We start from the raw sequence: 16,842 nt of genomic DNA on the forward strand, positions 1-16,842 counted from the left end.
GAATTGCATTGTCATTTTCAATTTTTCAATAAAAAGGAAGAATTTGAGTGTGTACAGTGTGTTTTTTTTTCTCGAGTTGCATACTAATTTCTGTTTGAGGTTGTATAGTAGAGTTGTGCTTAATAGTGGTTCTATAGATGGATTTCTCTTGACTTTCACACTCCGTCTTACGGAATGTGTTAGTCAGGAAGAATCCATCATGGGTAGGAATATAGTTAGCTCAGGAAATATGGAAAGGCTAGCCAGAAAAAGTAAACAAGTCCTAGGCGAGCATTGATGGCCCGGCTAAGGAACTTGTAGAGCAGAAAAGATACAGAGAGGGAGCATGACTGACTCTATTCAATCATGGAGAGAAGACTTAAGGTGAGAGGTGAAACATTTTGATGGGGAGGGATTCTGAGAGAGATAGATAGTGAAATTGGTTCCTCTAATTAGGGTCAGTGAGATACCCTAGGAGACTCAGTGAGAGTCCAAGGGATCCTAGAAGAAAGTAGGATCTAAGATTGGGAAGATTTGGTAATTCCCCATCATGGTAGTTCATGCCCACAAAAAGGACAAATATTTGGACTACCATGAAACTTTGCGTTGAATGTATCTAACAGTTTTTGCATCAAAAGAAAAATTGACACCCTAAAATCACTTGCGATCTTGAAAATATAAGATAGCATATTTCACAAGAGCATCTTGTGATCCTACAACTTTACATGATTCATAAGTTGGTGCCTTGGATTGAGAGAAATAGTCCAGCAAAGTTCACCACTTTTATGCACTTAGCGCACCTAAGGGACACTATTGGTAGGGTATAGCACTAACCATTTTAGCAACTTGGGATCCAAAAATATACCATCTATTAGCTAAACTTTCCTAATTAAATGTGTTGGTCATAGTGTTTGTGTCCACAACAAAGAAAAAATATTTAAGCTACTTTGCAACTTTCCACTGAATGCCTCTAAATATTTTTATACCCAAATGAAAAATTGTTCCCCTAAAAAACTAAATTGGATTCTTGAATATCTAAAATAGACTATTGAAGTGGGGCCTCTTGTGGTCCTACAAATTTGGATGATTCATTTTCAGGTGCACTAGATTGAGAGATATACTCTAGTAAAATTTATTACTTTTGCACAGTAATTAGTACACCCAAGGAACATTGGTGATAGGGTATGACACTAATCATTCTCGCAAAATTAGGGAGCCAAAAATGGACAATTCCTTAGATAAACATGTCCAACCAAATGTTTTTGTGGTGGCAGTTTGTACCCGTGAATAACAAGAAGAGATTTAGTTCATCTTGCATCTTTTTATTGAATGTATCTAACAATTTTTACATCAACAACAAAATCATTCCCCTTAAGAAAACCACTTGGAGTCTTGAAAATATAAGATGGATTTTCGTAGATGGGTCTCTCACAATGTTACAAATTTAGACAATTCATATGCAGGTGTCATGGATTGAGAGAAATAACTCAATAAAGTTTGTCACTTTTGTGTACTTAGTGCACCTAAGGGACACTATTTATATGGTATGGAAACATCTAATATGAAAATTGGGAAGTAAAAGATGGACAATTCCATGGGTAAATCCACCCAACTAGACATGTTAATGGTGGCATTTTGTGCCCATGAGGAAAAAACCTAGATTTGGGATACCTTGCAACTTTCCATTGAATGCTTCTAAGGATTTTTGTACCAAAATAAAAATCATTTTCCTAAAAAATACACTTAGAGTTTTGAAAATCTAAGAAAAAGCATTGTAGAGGGGCCTCTTATGGTCCTAAAACTTTAGATGATTCATATAGAGGTGCAAATTAAGAGAAATGTCTCAAAAAAGTCTTTAAAAAAAATGTACTTAGCGCACCTAAGGGACATTGTCAATAGGGTATGCCATTAACTACTCCAACAAGTGGAGAGGAAAAAATAGATCGTATTCTAGATAAACCTACCCAACCATACATGTTGGTGGTGGTGGTTTGTAGCTATGAAGAATGGATAGAGATTTGGGTTACCTTTCAAATTTCCATTGAATGCTTCCAATGGATTTTGCATCAACTAAAAAATAGCTTCCCTTAGAAAACCACTTGGAGTCCTAAAATTTAAAAATGGTATATTGTAGAGAGGGCTCTCATGATCATACATATTTAGATGATTCATACATGGGATTGAGAAATACCTCAAAAAAGTTCATTGCTTTTGTGCACTTAAAGCACCTAAAAGACACTAATCATAGAGTGTGACATTTACTATTTCAATGAATGGGTAGATAAAATGGACCATGTCTTAAATCACCCAATTGGATGTGTTGGTGATGGCAACTCATGCCCAAAAAGAATAGATAGAGATTTGGGCTACCTTGCAAATTTCTATTGAATGCTTGTTTCAACTTTTGCATCAATACAAAAATTTGTGCCCTTAAAAACCACTTGTAGTATTTAAAGTCCAAGATAGATTATCTTAGAGAGGTTCTTGTGATCCTACAACTTTAGATTATTCATATGCAAGTGCATTAGATTGAGAAAAATATCTTGACAAAGTTTATCACTTTTGTGCACTTAAGACACCTAAGGACGGTGTTAGTAGGGTATGGTCCCAACTATTCTAATGAGTGAGGAGGTAAAGATGGACCGTGCCTTGGGTAAACCTACCCTTTTTTTGGTAATGGTCCATGCCATGAAGATTGGAAAAAGGTTTAGACTACCTTGCAACTTTCCATTGAATGCGTGTAATGATCTTTGCATCAATAGAAAAAATTCCACCCTTAAAACACCTCTTGTAGTATTAAAAATACAAGACCTACTATTATAGTAGGGTATGATATCAACCATTTTGGCAAGTGAGGAGCCAAAAATGGACCATTCCTTGAGAACCAATGGCCAACTAGACACCATGGAGGAGGTAGCTTTTTCTACAAATAAAAATAAGAGATTTGGAATACTTCACAACTTACCATCTAATTCCTTTGACAATTTTTACATCAAAAGAAAATCATTTCTCTAAAAAACCATTTGGAGTCTTGAAAATCTCATATAGACTATTGTAGAGGGTCCTCTAGTGGTCCTATAACTTTGAATGATTCATACACATGTACACTAGATTGAGAGAAATTTATCTTGGTAAAGTTTGTTACATTTGTGCACTTAACACACCTAAGGGACACTACTAATAGGGTATGACATCATCTGTTCTGATGAGTAGGGAGATAAAAATGTACCATGCATTGGGTAAACCTACCCAACCAAATATGTTAGTGGTGATAGTTTGTACACATGAATAACAAACACAAGATTTGGGCTACCTTGCAACTTTCCATTAAATGCCTCTGATGGATTTTGCATCAAGAGAATAATTATTTCCTAGAACTACCACTTACAATTTTCAAAATACAAGATAGACTAGATTATAGAGGGAACTCTTACAATCCTTCAATGTTAAACACTTAATACACAGGTGATTTGATTGAGAGAAATACCTAGATGAAGTTTTTTTTACTTTTGTGTACTTAACGTGCACCTAAGAGACACTTCTAATAGGGTAAGGCATTGATTGTTCCAATGAGTGGGGAGCCAAGAACGCATCTAATATTTTTTGCATTAAAAAAAAAAGGATCCCTAAAACATCTACTTGGCATCATAAAAATTAGAGACAAAATACTGTAGAGGGGCCTCTTGTAGTCCTACAACTTCAAACAATGCATATGCAAGTGCAATAGATTGAGAGAAATAGCTTGGTAAATTTTTCACTTTTGTGCACTTCGTGCCCTAAGGGACATTTTGGTAGGGTATGACACTAACCATTCTGACAAGTGGGGAAAAAATAGACCATGTCTTGGATAATCCTATTGAACTGTACATGTTGGTGGTGGCAATTTGTATCCATGAATAATGAAATAAGATTTAGGTTACCTTGAAACTTTCCATTGAATGCCTCTAACAAATTATGCATCACCAAAAAGATCGTTTCCATAGAAAAGCCACTTGGAATCCTAAAAATTTGATATGGTTTATTATACAGGGGCCTCTCTCGATCCTACAACTTCAAATAATTCATATGTAACTGGCTTAGATTGAGATAAATACCTCAAAAAAGTTTAACACTTTTAAGCACTTAGTGCACCTAAGGGACATTGTTGATAGGGCATAGCATTGATCATTTCAATGAGGGGGGAGCCAAAAATGGACCATGCCTTGGGTAAACTTGCCTAATCAAACATGCTTGTGGTGGTGATTTTTCCCACGAAGAAAAGAAAAAGATTTGGGCTACCTTGTAACTTTCCACTTAATGCCTTTGATAATTTTACATCAACAAAAACAATTCTACCTTGAAAAAATAGTTTCGAGTCTTGAAAATTTGAGATATGCTATTTTAAAGGGCCTCTCACAATCCTACAACTTTAGATGACTCATACACATGTGAACATGATTGAGAAAATTATCTTCGACAAAATTTGTCACTTTTGTGCTCTTAGAATACCTAAGGTACACTATCAATAGGGTATGGCACTATCCATCTAGTGAGTGTAGAGCCAAAAATGGACCATGCCTTAGGTAAACCCACCCAACTGATGGTGGTTTTGTGCCCATGAAAAATAGAAAGAGGTTTGGGCTACCTTGCAACTTTTCATTGAATACCTCTAACAATATTTTTATCAACAAAAAAATCATCGCCTTAATAAAATCACTTGGAATATTGAAAATCTAAGACAAACAATTGTAGAGGGGTCTCTCATGGTTGTATAGCTCCAAACTAGTCATATGCAGGAGAATTGTATTGAGAGAAATACCCTAGCAATTTTTTTCACTATTGTGTACTTAACACACCTAAGTGACACTACTGGTAGGATATGACACATACACATACACATACACATACACATACACATACACATGGGCATACTATACTATATATGTATGTACTAGAATGTGTATGTAAACCCACCCAACCAATGGTAGTTTTGTGCCCATGAAGAATAGAAAACGGTTTGGGTTACCTTGAAACTTTTCATTAAATGCCTTTGATGATTTTCGTATCAACAAAAAATTGCTGCCTTAATAAAATCACTTGGAATCTTGAAAATCTAAGACATACTATTGTAGAGGGGTCTCTTGCGGTCCTATTGCTTCAAACTAGTCATATGTAGGAGAACTGTTTTGAGAGAAATACCCTAACAAAGTTTTTCACTGTTGTGTACTTAGCACACCTAAGGGACACTGCCAATAGGGTATGACACATGCGCACACGCACACATACACATATGAGTATACTATATGATATATGTATCAATAATCATGTGTATGTATGTACATACATACACATATTAATAGAGTATTTTATAGACTTATATATACATGATTATACTATATATACCTCAAACACAAGTATATATATACACACACACACACACACGCATATATATATATATATATATATATATATATATATATATATATATATATATATATATATATATATATATATATATATATATATATATATATGTATGTATGTATGTATTTATGTATTTATGTATATGTAGAGTATATACATATATATATACATTAATTATACACACACACACACACACATATATACACATATATGTATATACATGCATATACATATATATGTATTTATGTATATATATAGTGAGAGTATATACATATATACTCTCTCTCTATATATATACATAAATACATATACATATAAACACACACATATATACATATATGCATATATATACATGTATATATATATACATCTATATATACACATACATATATACATACACACACATATATGTATACATGTGTATATATACATGTATATGTATATCTATGTATGTATACGTATGTATATATACACATGTGTATATATGGGGAAAAGACATTGAGGAGTCAAGACAATGAAGGGACAAGACAACGAAGGGTCTTCACTTTGTAACGTTAAGACAATGAAGAGTCGAGGCAATTTTATATATTCTTCTAGGAGGAATTCGTATAGATATACATGGATTGATATTCCTTTTAATGTATAGTGATCTATATGTAGGAGTATTCAAGTTGTTAATTCAATATTCTTTGCATTTATATATGTATGTATGTATGTATGTATTGACAATAGAAAAGTTGATCTATTTTAGCAACTCTTCTACATTTCTACAATTCTAGAGGAGTGTCAAGGGAGATATGATGTTTGATTATTTGTATAAAATCTAGAGATCATTTGCTAGTAGTAAAAATATGTAAACCCACTTAAAGATACTGCACACACCAAAAGTTGTGCAACAACTACAACCAATATGACTAGAAGAAACCAAGCCATAATTTTATCGCCACCCAATCTATACATACCTATATCCACCACATAGTTCATGCCCAAGCTAAGTTGTTTGGACTAATTGCATTAGGCATAGTATTTGGAAAGTCACCCTTTGATACACTCTTGCTTATTTCTATTCATTCCACCAAAAGCTCCAACTAGGAAGAGGATCCATTTCTTACTAGAGGGAGATGCCATTGTGGTTTAGATGCCCACATCACTACAAGACCCATAACCCAAAACCTCGCAACTCAAACTCTAATTTGAGTCTTATACATCTTGTTGTGAGGCTTTATACCACTCATTTCATAGTAGATTTATCTTTGTCTAGGTCAAGCATTGAACTTGAACAAGCTCGAAGGACAATAGTGTTTAACTATTTCCTTGATGTTTATAACCACTCAAATTGGTTCCTCATTCCACCTCATTATATTACCTTGTTTCCATCAAGGTAGTATTCCATGACTTGTCTAACTAGTATCTTGTAAGTAGCCAATAATAGTAGCTCATTTGTTGCCTCTTGTTGCTATTTAGTTTTTTTCCTAGGTGGATTTATATTTTCATGTTTTTGTTTGTAGATAATTAGTAGTTATGTTTATACTTATTTTAGATGTTTTAAAAGATAATAAAAATCAAATCTTTTTGTTATATGCTTATAAGTTTCTAAATGGAGTGTAGATTGATGAAACATATTGAATCAACATTCTCATTTGTATCGTTATGTTTGTGTTTGATGTTTAATTTCATATGAATTTTTTGTTTTACTTGGACACAAATCTTCATAGTAGATCACATGCAAGTCAAATTGGGTTAAAAAGTATAATTGTTAACTCACTTTGAAAAACTTGTCCATAATAAAACAATTAATATGCAAAATAAGGTATTTTGGCATGCAACTTGGCAAGTTAGCACAATCTTAGCTTGATTCCATATAGTCTCATTCTCAAGATTGAGACTTATTGTTTAGTTTATTTGTGTAGCCATCATGAATTAACAAAATGCAAGCTATTTGAATTCCACAAACAAGTGTTGCATTGGAAAAACAAATCCCAATTCAATTAAAATTTATGTGTATTGTTGTTGATACTCAAAACCACTCTTACGAGTCACATTAAAATGCTAATTATTCATCGATTAATAAAATAATTCTTCAATTATTTAAGTACTTGTCTTACTTATACTATAACTTAATCTTTTAACCACATAATCAACTTCCCAATATTGATTAAATAATTAATATTATTTAATTAATCAACATTAATTAATTATTCTCTAATAATTAACTAAATTCAATTCCTATAATCCTATAGTTTGAATAATTATATTTGATTATTCAAATTATTTAATTATCCTCCTTAAATGAATTTAATTTCATCTCAGTTTTCAATCTATTTCATTTCGAGCTAATTTGAACTAATTTTTATTAATTTCAAATTTCACCTTTTCTCATAACTTAAATTAAAAAAATCTAAAAAATCAAGGTTATGAAGTAATTAAATTTATTAAGTTTAAAAAATTCCAAAATTCTCATAAAACAAAAATCAAATTTCCAAAATAGTGTATCTCATTTTTTTCTCTCTCTTCTCAATTCAATATTTTTGAAACTTTGTATTCAAAATTCAAAAATATATTCTCAATCATATCTTCTCCTTTGTTTTCCAAAGACACAATCCTCCATTCAACATCAAATTCTTATATAAACCACTTCATTTTCATCTTTCATCAAGAAATTTGGTATCAAACTTATGTTATAGATTATTTCTTTACTTTCCTTATGATGCTTACATTTATGGCTAGTAGGATTTTAAGTTGATTAATAGTTCATTTATTTTATAGCCTAGTTCTATTAATCTTTTATTTCAACTTGTGTAGATTTCCCCTACAACAATTGTATCTTAGGCATACTACATAATTGTTTGCTAAGAACATAACAAAATTTTTTTATATTATGATGTTAGTTAAAATCTGTTTGTTCAATTAATCTCATAAATGCTCTTGCAATTGTGTAATTGATTCTATAATGTAAATGAACTAAACAATCATACAATTATTTCTCTAATTCAAAAAAGTCAATTAAAAACCCTTTATATTAAAAACATATCAATATAAAATTCAACAAAATAAAATCAACATTAAACTAAAAACTAAAAACTATTTATTATTTATACATTTACATTAATGTCAATGGTCATAATCAATCTCTTCTCCTAAATAATTTCTTTATCAAATTATATTGCTACCAAAAATTCACCTTTACTATTAAAAAAAAATTAGAAAATAAGATTTTGTTTTCTATTTGCCGTAACAAATAATATAATTAAAAAAAAAAAATACACCTCCACGAACAAGCTATAAGAGAGGCTTGAAGCTTGAAAGGCTTTTAAGATCAGTTGATATATGTCTTATTCAACATTAATATGTCATATTTTAAAAGTTAAAAAAATCATTTACGGCGACAAACAATATAATACTATCATTAAGCATTAGATTAGTTACATAAATGACATTTTCCCACAAGAACGCAAATAAGATTCAGAATTTTTGGAAGAAAGCTATTTTTTTTCTCAAAAAGCTAAAATCTAAAATAATTAAATTGTCTATAAAATTAATAAAATGGATCCCCTAATAATAAAAAGAGAAGTGAAAGCACGGTGAACGAGAGGCATAGCCACTTCGGAAGAATTGAACCCTGACAAATTCACGGTATTGAGCCAAAAATAGTGAGAAAGCCTGGACACCTGGGCAAAGAGGTGGAGGCAGCGTTAATGTGCTCCGGCTCAACTATGGGATGGCAGAGAAGTGTGGGAAATGTAAGATCATTTGTCTCCAATTCCATGGGAGGTTTAAGAGGCCGGAATAATTTGGCGTCTTGGATAGTCGCTGGCACACTTGCTTACTTCCTTTGGATCAAACCCGAGCGGGAGACTCGCAGAGACCAGGAGGTTTTCACTTCGAACCCTTCCCCTTGCCCTCTTTTGTATTTTCTTACTTTTTCTCTCACGGCATTTGAATGTAATTGGACACCATATTGTTTCAGGCCAGGGCTGCTTTGGCCACTAATTCAGAAAGTTATGTTGAGAAGCGACGACCCATTCCCGATCCTCAGGTAACATATACAAAATTTTCAGGGAAAATAATATGAAAAGATCAAGAATTGAAAATTTTCTGCAATTTACAGGATACTGGACTTGTCTATGGTAAGGGGAAGCAGTCTGATACATCCGATGGCTAGCGTGACTTTGCTTTGGAGAAAGAATATCGTAAGTCTTTGAGATTTTATTCCTTCTTTTCAAGTCTGGATTTCTTTTCAATGAATGGTGGAAATTGTAATAGGATACAGTTCATCTGTTGTCCGAAATTCAAGATTTATGGTTGACTAGCCCATGCGAGGTTATAGATTGAGGTTTGCTTTGCTTTAGGTTTTCGAGGTTGGGAGTTCCGTAAAGAAAATCTAGTCTTTTGCACTCTGCTGCGTGACACGGAATACAAATTCGTCGTGCTATTTCTGTAATTTAAATAAAGTTAAACCGTTTAATCTTTGATTTTGCTTTTCTCGTATATACCTTCATTTTTCAAAGTACATTTTTTATTTTGCCTTAAATCTGTATTTGTTTGTCTTTTTAATTTCTCTTATTTCTGTTATGACTGCTTGGTTTTTCTACATTTCAGTAAACATTCTTAAGGCTTTGCTATAGAGATAATTTTTGGTTTCACTTATTTCTATTATGACTGCTTGGTTTTTTTGATTCTTATTTCACCAGTGTAACAAGGGGACTTGCACCCCCCTCCCAAACCTTGAAGTACTTGTCCCCGAGACGTCCCCTCACTGGGTACTTGCGTACCCAAGTACCCCCACACCCCACCTCCGCCATTCCGCAACCACATTGCCCTGGGATGTGTACTTGAATTTCTATTTGAATTTTGATTTTTGAATGTTACTAATGGGTATGTAATATGTTACTATGTTGAATGTTCAATGGTTCAAGTTCATGCTGTAATTTTGCTATGTTCAAGTTTTTTGATTTCGTATGTTCTAGTGAAACATCATTTCATAACAAGCATTTTGAGTTCTATATGTATACTATACAACACCACTCCCTTGCCCCGTCCTCCCATTGTCGCCATTCCCCTGCTGTCCCGAAAATGAGGTCCATTTTCTCTGTGTCCCAGAAACAATTTCAATGTCTCGACATACCCTGGTGCTGGTGTTACAATGCATTTCAATAAACAATTTCAAGGCTTTACTATAGAGAATGACTTCATAGAGATTATGACTACAAAAGCTCCCCAAGATTTTACATTTTTCATCTGTATATTAGAGATAAAAGATCGGGCATATTAAATTGCTTATTTTGTCACAATATTTTCAATTTATTATAATCTTCCTTGTGTCTCCGAAGGATAACTAGTTTGTAGGTTCGCTTAAGTCTTAAATTTCATTCTCCAACTATAATCTTTGGAGATGCCCAAAATGGCCTCGTGTAAACTCTTATAAAATTACATGTCAATAGGTCCCCTGCTTAACAAAATGAAAATTATATTCACCAAACACAAAAAAAATCTGTAAAATATTTGCTAAACTTTCACAGAAAGTGTGGGTAAGTAATCTAATGTTTTTCCTCACATATTGCCTTGTAATACATGTAGACGGAAAGATTTTCCAACAACCTATTAAATTTTTTTTCATCTCTTTAATTTTATGTTGAATCGGGTTCTGAAGTATTCTTGTAATACCACCAATAGTAATATTTATGCTGTTGAAGCAATTTTTTATATACCATATATGATATATCTTATATAAATTATCAAAGATGTCCACTCTGATTTCAGTGCAAGCTTCATTTGATTCCTTTTTCTGTGTATTTCTAAATCAATCATCCTAAATCAAGCTTTTTTAAAAAGGGACCATCTTTGTGAGAATAGAGGTTTGGAGAACTTAGGTCAACAATAACTCAGTTTGGATTCTCAATTTTCAATCTGTTAGTCATCTCTGCATACCTGTTTGTCTGAAGAAAGTTTCTCGTCTTCAGAGTGATCATTACTAATCAGTAATCAGTAATTCTGCTACAGACTTCTGTCTAATAACTAATTCTACTACACTTTTCATTTCTGTCCAAATATATTAACTTACATTGAATCACCAAAGGTAAGTCAGTCTGATACTATTGTATATCACTGCATCTAGATTAGCTCATTGTCAGTTAAATTGGCTTCTTCCCTGTCAACATGCTAAATGCTGATATCTTGGAAGGGCTTGGAGATTTTAATGTGTAATCCAGGATTTTTTTCAAGTGCTTTTTTTATTGCTTTAATTATTACTTGAGAATCAATGTCTATGGTGCTACTATTCAGTCTTTCACTATTAGGAATAAAAAGTTTTTATAGAAGAGTGTCACCTTCTTCTCTGTTGTTGGTAGGATCGTAAAGGTCCATGACATATACAGAAGAATGTTTGTCCATGGTGATGCTATTCAGTCTTCAACCATTCGGAATAATAAGTCTTTATAGAAGAGTCTCACCTTCTTCTCTGTTGTTCGTAGGATTGTAATGGTCCATGACATATACAGAAGAATGTTTCCAACTTTCCCTGATGTTCTTGTGCATCTTTGCTGGCCCTTGGTTTATCCGGGTTGCCCTTAGATTGTCATCAAAGCTGATATTCAGTCTTCGTTATGCTGGCTTTGATAATTCCTCAAACTATTGTCGTTGTTGACAAAGGTTCTTGGAACTAGGAAAACCTCCAACCAGCCATAATCTGCCTAATTTAAGTCCAGTTTTCCCCAGATTTGAACCATGAACACCTATTTGGTTTTATAAAGAGATGGAAGGCTTAGACATCTCCAAATTTTGCCAAGTTTTGAATTTTGGTGTTTTGAGCAATTAGCTAAGTAAATTGAAGGGAAAACACAGCCAAAGGAAAATTTTAACTTGATGAACCTTTATGTTATATGATATATCTCAGATTAATTTTTATCATAGAACATGCATCTGTGGCTAAGATCAAGTCAAAAATAGGCACTTAAATGTGATCTGCCTACATTGGTTCTAGTTGGGGAACGTGTGCCTCTTGCAATCATACTGATAATCTAGATCTCTGGAAGTAGACCAAAACAGGAAACAACATAAAAAATTAGTAGATTACATGAATTGATCAAGCTAGGAAAAGCCAAGAGGGCTTCCCATGAGAGAAATTTGTTGAGACAACAAAAGATGAAGTACCTCTTTGGCAAGAGGGCTATCATGAGAGAGTTTCAGATTGTATACCTTATCCTTGTAGACTTCTAGGTTAGAAGACAAGGGCAAACATAGAAAATTTGATTCCCCATCGGTGTGGCCTTATCAAATTGTTTAAGGATGCAGTCAAGGAGTATTGTACCTTAGGAACCTTAATGGAGATTTCATGGAGTTGCCAATTCATGGTCAATGCATCAAGCATTATTTTTCCGAAGGGTGGAGTTTTCTGGTGTTGTTTTTTGTTGTGCCCCTGACATATAGTTATTTTCAGGCAGTCATGACCCCAATATTTTAGAGACCATAATCTTATGTACATTATCATTAGATGTCTACTCTGACTTCAATGCAAGCTTCATTTGATTTGTTTTCCTCTGTATTTGTAAAGCAGTCGCCTTAAATCAAGATTTTCTGAAAATGGACAATCAGTTTGGATTCTCATTTCTCAATCTGATGTTCATCTGTGCTTCATTTTCATCTAGAGAAAGTTTCTCGTCTTTAGATTGATCATGTTTAATTCTGCCACAGATTTCTGTCAAAGAAATAATTCTACTCCTCTTTTCACTTCTGTCCAAATTTCAACTTCAATTGAGTCACCAAAGGTGATTTAGTCTGATAGTATTGTAGATCTCTGCATCTAGATTAGCTTCTTTGTCAGCTGCATTGTTTTTTTTACCTGTAAACATGCTTAATGATGTATCTTAGAAGGAATTGAAGATTTCAATGTTGTAATCCAGCATTCTTTCAAGTGCTAGTTAGTTGTATTACTTCTGAATCACTGTTAATGGTGATGCTAGTCAGTTTTTTAGTAATAGCAATAAAAAGTCTTTATAAAAGAGTATCACCTTCTTGTCTCCTTGTTGATAGCATTTTGAAGTTCCATGATATATACAGAAGAATGTTTCCCTGATGATCTTTTCCAACTCTTCCAGCCCTTGATTTATCTGGGTCTCCCTTAGATGAACCATCGAAGTCGGTTTCAGTCTCTTGCTCTTTCTGGGTGATCTCATGTTATGCTTTCTTCTCAGTTTCTCCTGACCGAGCTTAGTAAATTCATTGTTAACTGCTACTTTATTTTGTGGATTTGTGAAATTGAAAAAATTCATTGTTATGGTGCCCGTCTAAGAGGGCCTACAAAAGGATTTGTGCAGTTGGATGTTTATGAATGTAATAAGGTCCTATGGACCATTTTGATCAAAGATGTAACCCTTAAGGCAAATTGTAGGGCCAAATGAGCCAATTTTCTAGCTTAGGGACTATTAGGGCTTATAGATCAGCTTGAGTCAACTGAGTCAAAGAGTAGGAATATAGTAGAACTTGTGATTTTGAGTCTCTTTTGCCATGTAGGACACAAATGCAATGTAAAAATGAGCATAGAATAGGTAGAATGTCAAGTTGTTCCAAAGTTGCAAAGTTTTCAAAAAGTTGTGAAGCAACTTTTGCAACTTTTAGCCGATCAAAGACAAATTTGAGTCTAAATGGTTAACTAATTCAAAAATGAGTTGGTTTCGGTTGTCAGGGGCAAGGAGTGTCTATTTAAGCCTCAGAGGAATGTGGACACTCAGGTTGGATGTAATTTTGAAGAAGCAATAAAGGAGACCTTCAGTTTTCTGTTATTTTCTGCCTTTTACTGTGTTGTATGGATTAGTTGGATTGGGATTTCGGATCAATGCACATTTTTTAATAGCTTGAGGAGTGACCTTTCCATTGCAATTGATTTGGTGAATGTTTATTAAGTTTTGTTCAAGTGTTTTTTCACAGGCTGGTTTGAAACCCTTAGTAACCTTGGGTTTAAATCAAATGGAATATTAATCTGTCATTCCACTGGCCAAAATTGCTAATTCTCTGGGGAATGACAGGTCTAGGGGTGTACTTTAAACTTTTTTGAACATTGTGGTTTTATAAAATGGCTAATTTTGAGAGCAAGCCCTAAGCCTGACATCTCTATGTGACAAGCCTAGGCTACAAGGAGAAGAAGTGCAAAGTGTGTGACAGTGATATGTTTGCAGGGTTTAGGCACTAACCCAAGTTAGATTAGGAGTTGTTAGAGTGGTGCGAAGGTGTTCCAAGTGTCGATCAAGGCATTTCAGATATTTGCCATAGGGTCCCTTTGTAAATGGAGACCTGATTCGCTAATTAGGACTTGAAGATCATTGAACGTTATCCCATCAATATGGTCTGACCCAAACTTGATTCTGATCTATGTAATGTAAGTTCCAAAAGGGTACTTCGAATGGTGATATGTTTTGGAGTTTGGTAAAGGGGTTTTGAGTTGAGGTCAAAATACCTGAGTATGAGGACTACAAGGAAAGTAGGCCTATAAAGAAGGAAGGGTGCCTAAAAGAGTTGTGTGCTCTATTTTGTCGATTCAGACAAAGTTGTTCGAGTCCAAATAAGTGGAAAACCAAGAGATTTCATGTTTGGGTCATGATTGTATCACCTCTGTCTAAACCCGATAAATCAAGCAATAGGAGTGTGATAAAGGGAAGACTACCCTTCGGGTAAGGTTGAAGTCTTTTAGTATCCAATCGTGGGAGACTTATAGGAGTCTTGGAGTCTGTCAAAACTCATGTATTCATTTTCTTGCAGAGGGGATATGCTAGGTAGTGGTATGTTGTTTTGAGGAAAGAAGAAAGCTTTGTTTTTTGTGTTGAGGTCTCAAGGAAGTGAGTGGTTTCCTCATCTTTTTTTTGGGTAATCTCATATTATGCTTTCTGCTTAGTTTCTCCTGATTGAGCTTGAATAAATTCATTGTTAACTGTCACTTTATTTTGTGGATTTGTGAGATTGAATAAAGTATTTGATGCATTCTTTTTCACAGACTTGTCCCGAAATATGCTTTGGTATAGTTAAAGGTATGATCTTGATTGCTCATTGAATAAGGATTCTATCAAATATCAACTTATCTCTTTGTGACTTTTTTAAAAGTGGAGATCAACTCAATCGTAACCCATCCTTTGAAAGGTATGAAAGTCCATCATTGTTTGACCATGCCCATCTATCTCTCCACTATTTCTTAGGAAGATCTCCTACAAGAAGTAGATGCTTGTGTATTTCTTTTATGTTGTTTACAGAGTATACATAGTGGTGGCTCAAGGAAACCCATTTTGGAGGATTTTTTGGGTAAGTATTTTGTTCTTCACAGCCCAACAGATAAAATGATTGCCTTGGCACACAATTTGATTCAAAATGAAGTGGCATATTAGGTTGTAAAGCATTTATGGAGACGATTTTATGTCCATTACCAATCCATTTTTAGTATTAAATAACTATGAGCCAAAACTACTCTTGGCCACGATGTCTCTTAGAGAACTGGAAGAAGCATATAGAGCCAACTTGGTCTAGAGTAGCTTCTTTTGTGTCTGTTTTCACAATCTGAATATATGGATTTTGAAGGTGGCTAGGCATGATGAATAGTGGAGGATGCAGCAAGCTCACGAATTTATGGGGTCTAGTGGCAGCGCTCCCAACAGGGTCAAGGGACAGTACCTGGCACAGGGTTTGGCGACAATGCACAGGCCTCATTCCCAAACTAAATCCTTTGAAACCACAAAAACTTTCATGAGGTATGTCATTTTCACAATTTTATCACTTAAGGGAGAAATTATGTATGCATGCATACTTTTGTTTATAAAAATATTGAATTCAAATTTTTTTTTTTTTTTTTTTGGGGCCCTTGCATGCTCCTAGGTTTGCCTTAGTTCATCTTAGGCTTGCCCAGGGTCCCTCCTGAGCACCTGGGGTTGCCTATGGTTGCTTCAAGGAACCTAGGGTGCCTAGAAGGGATCCAAACTAAACTTAGTGGGGAAGTGGGAATTAGCCTGGGACCCAAACTTGAACTGTAAATGGGTACTGGGGGTGGAGGGGTATAGAGTAACTTGGTACTATAGACCCAAACCTGTTGAGCATTTATATATTAATTTATTAGTAAGTTATTTAATAATTTATGATAATTATTTTAGCTATATGTATATTAGGACTTTTTAAGTTTATTTATGTTAAAGTAGATCGATTTTTCATTGTTGTAACTTGTAATAAGGATGCTTTATGTATTTTCCAAGTTACTATACGAATGAATATATATGTGATCAAAAGGGCATGTCTCTTGAAGAGACATGTCTCTTTAATATATTAACTTACATTAGTTATAACAAAAGTAAAATGTACCCTCAATATATATATACACACACTCTTAACATAAGTTAATTATTCCATATATAATATTTGCCATATATTATTTATATATCTCATATATATAATATAATTTATTCAACAAAATTATAACATTAACACTCCCTC

General features: G+C 33.8%; 1 protein-coding gene across 1 annotated transcript in view; it reads left to right on the forward strand.

Moving 5' to 3' along the window:
- The first annotated feature begins 8,931 nt into the window (after window positions 1–8,931).
- The window catches only part of LOC149563046 (subtilisin-like protease), a 34,191-nt gene continuing 26,280 nt past the window's right edge, over window positions 8,932–16,842 (forward strand). The window contains exons 1-3 of the mRNA XM_089826466.1: window positions 8,932–9,254; window positions 9,350–9,418; window positions 9,491–9,572. Coding sequence (XP_089682592.1) covers window positions 9,078–9,254; window positions 9,350–9,418; window positions 9,491–9,544 — 300 coding nt within the window. The 5' untranslated portion in view covers window positions 8,932–9,077 and the 3' untranslated portion in view covers window positions 9,545–9,572. The remainder of the gene's footprint in view (window positions 9,255–9,349; window positions 9,419–9,490; window positions 9,573–16,842) is intronic.

Source organism: Cupressus sempervirens, chromosome 4 (assembly GCF_028749045.1).
Source record: "Cupressus sempervirens isolate cs-2001-9-10 chromosome 4, ASM2874904v1, whole genome shotgun sequence".
Taxonomy (NCBI): Eukaryota; Viridiplantae; Streptophyta; class Pinopsida; order Cupressales; family Cupressaceae; genus Cupressus; species Cupressus sempervirens.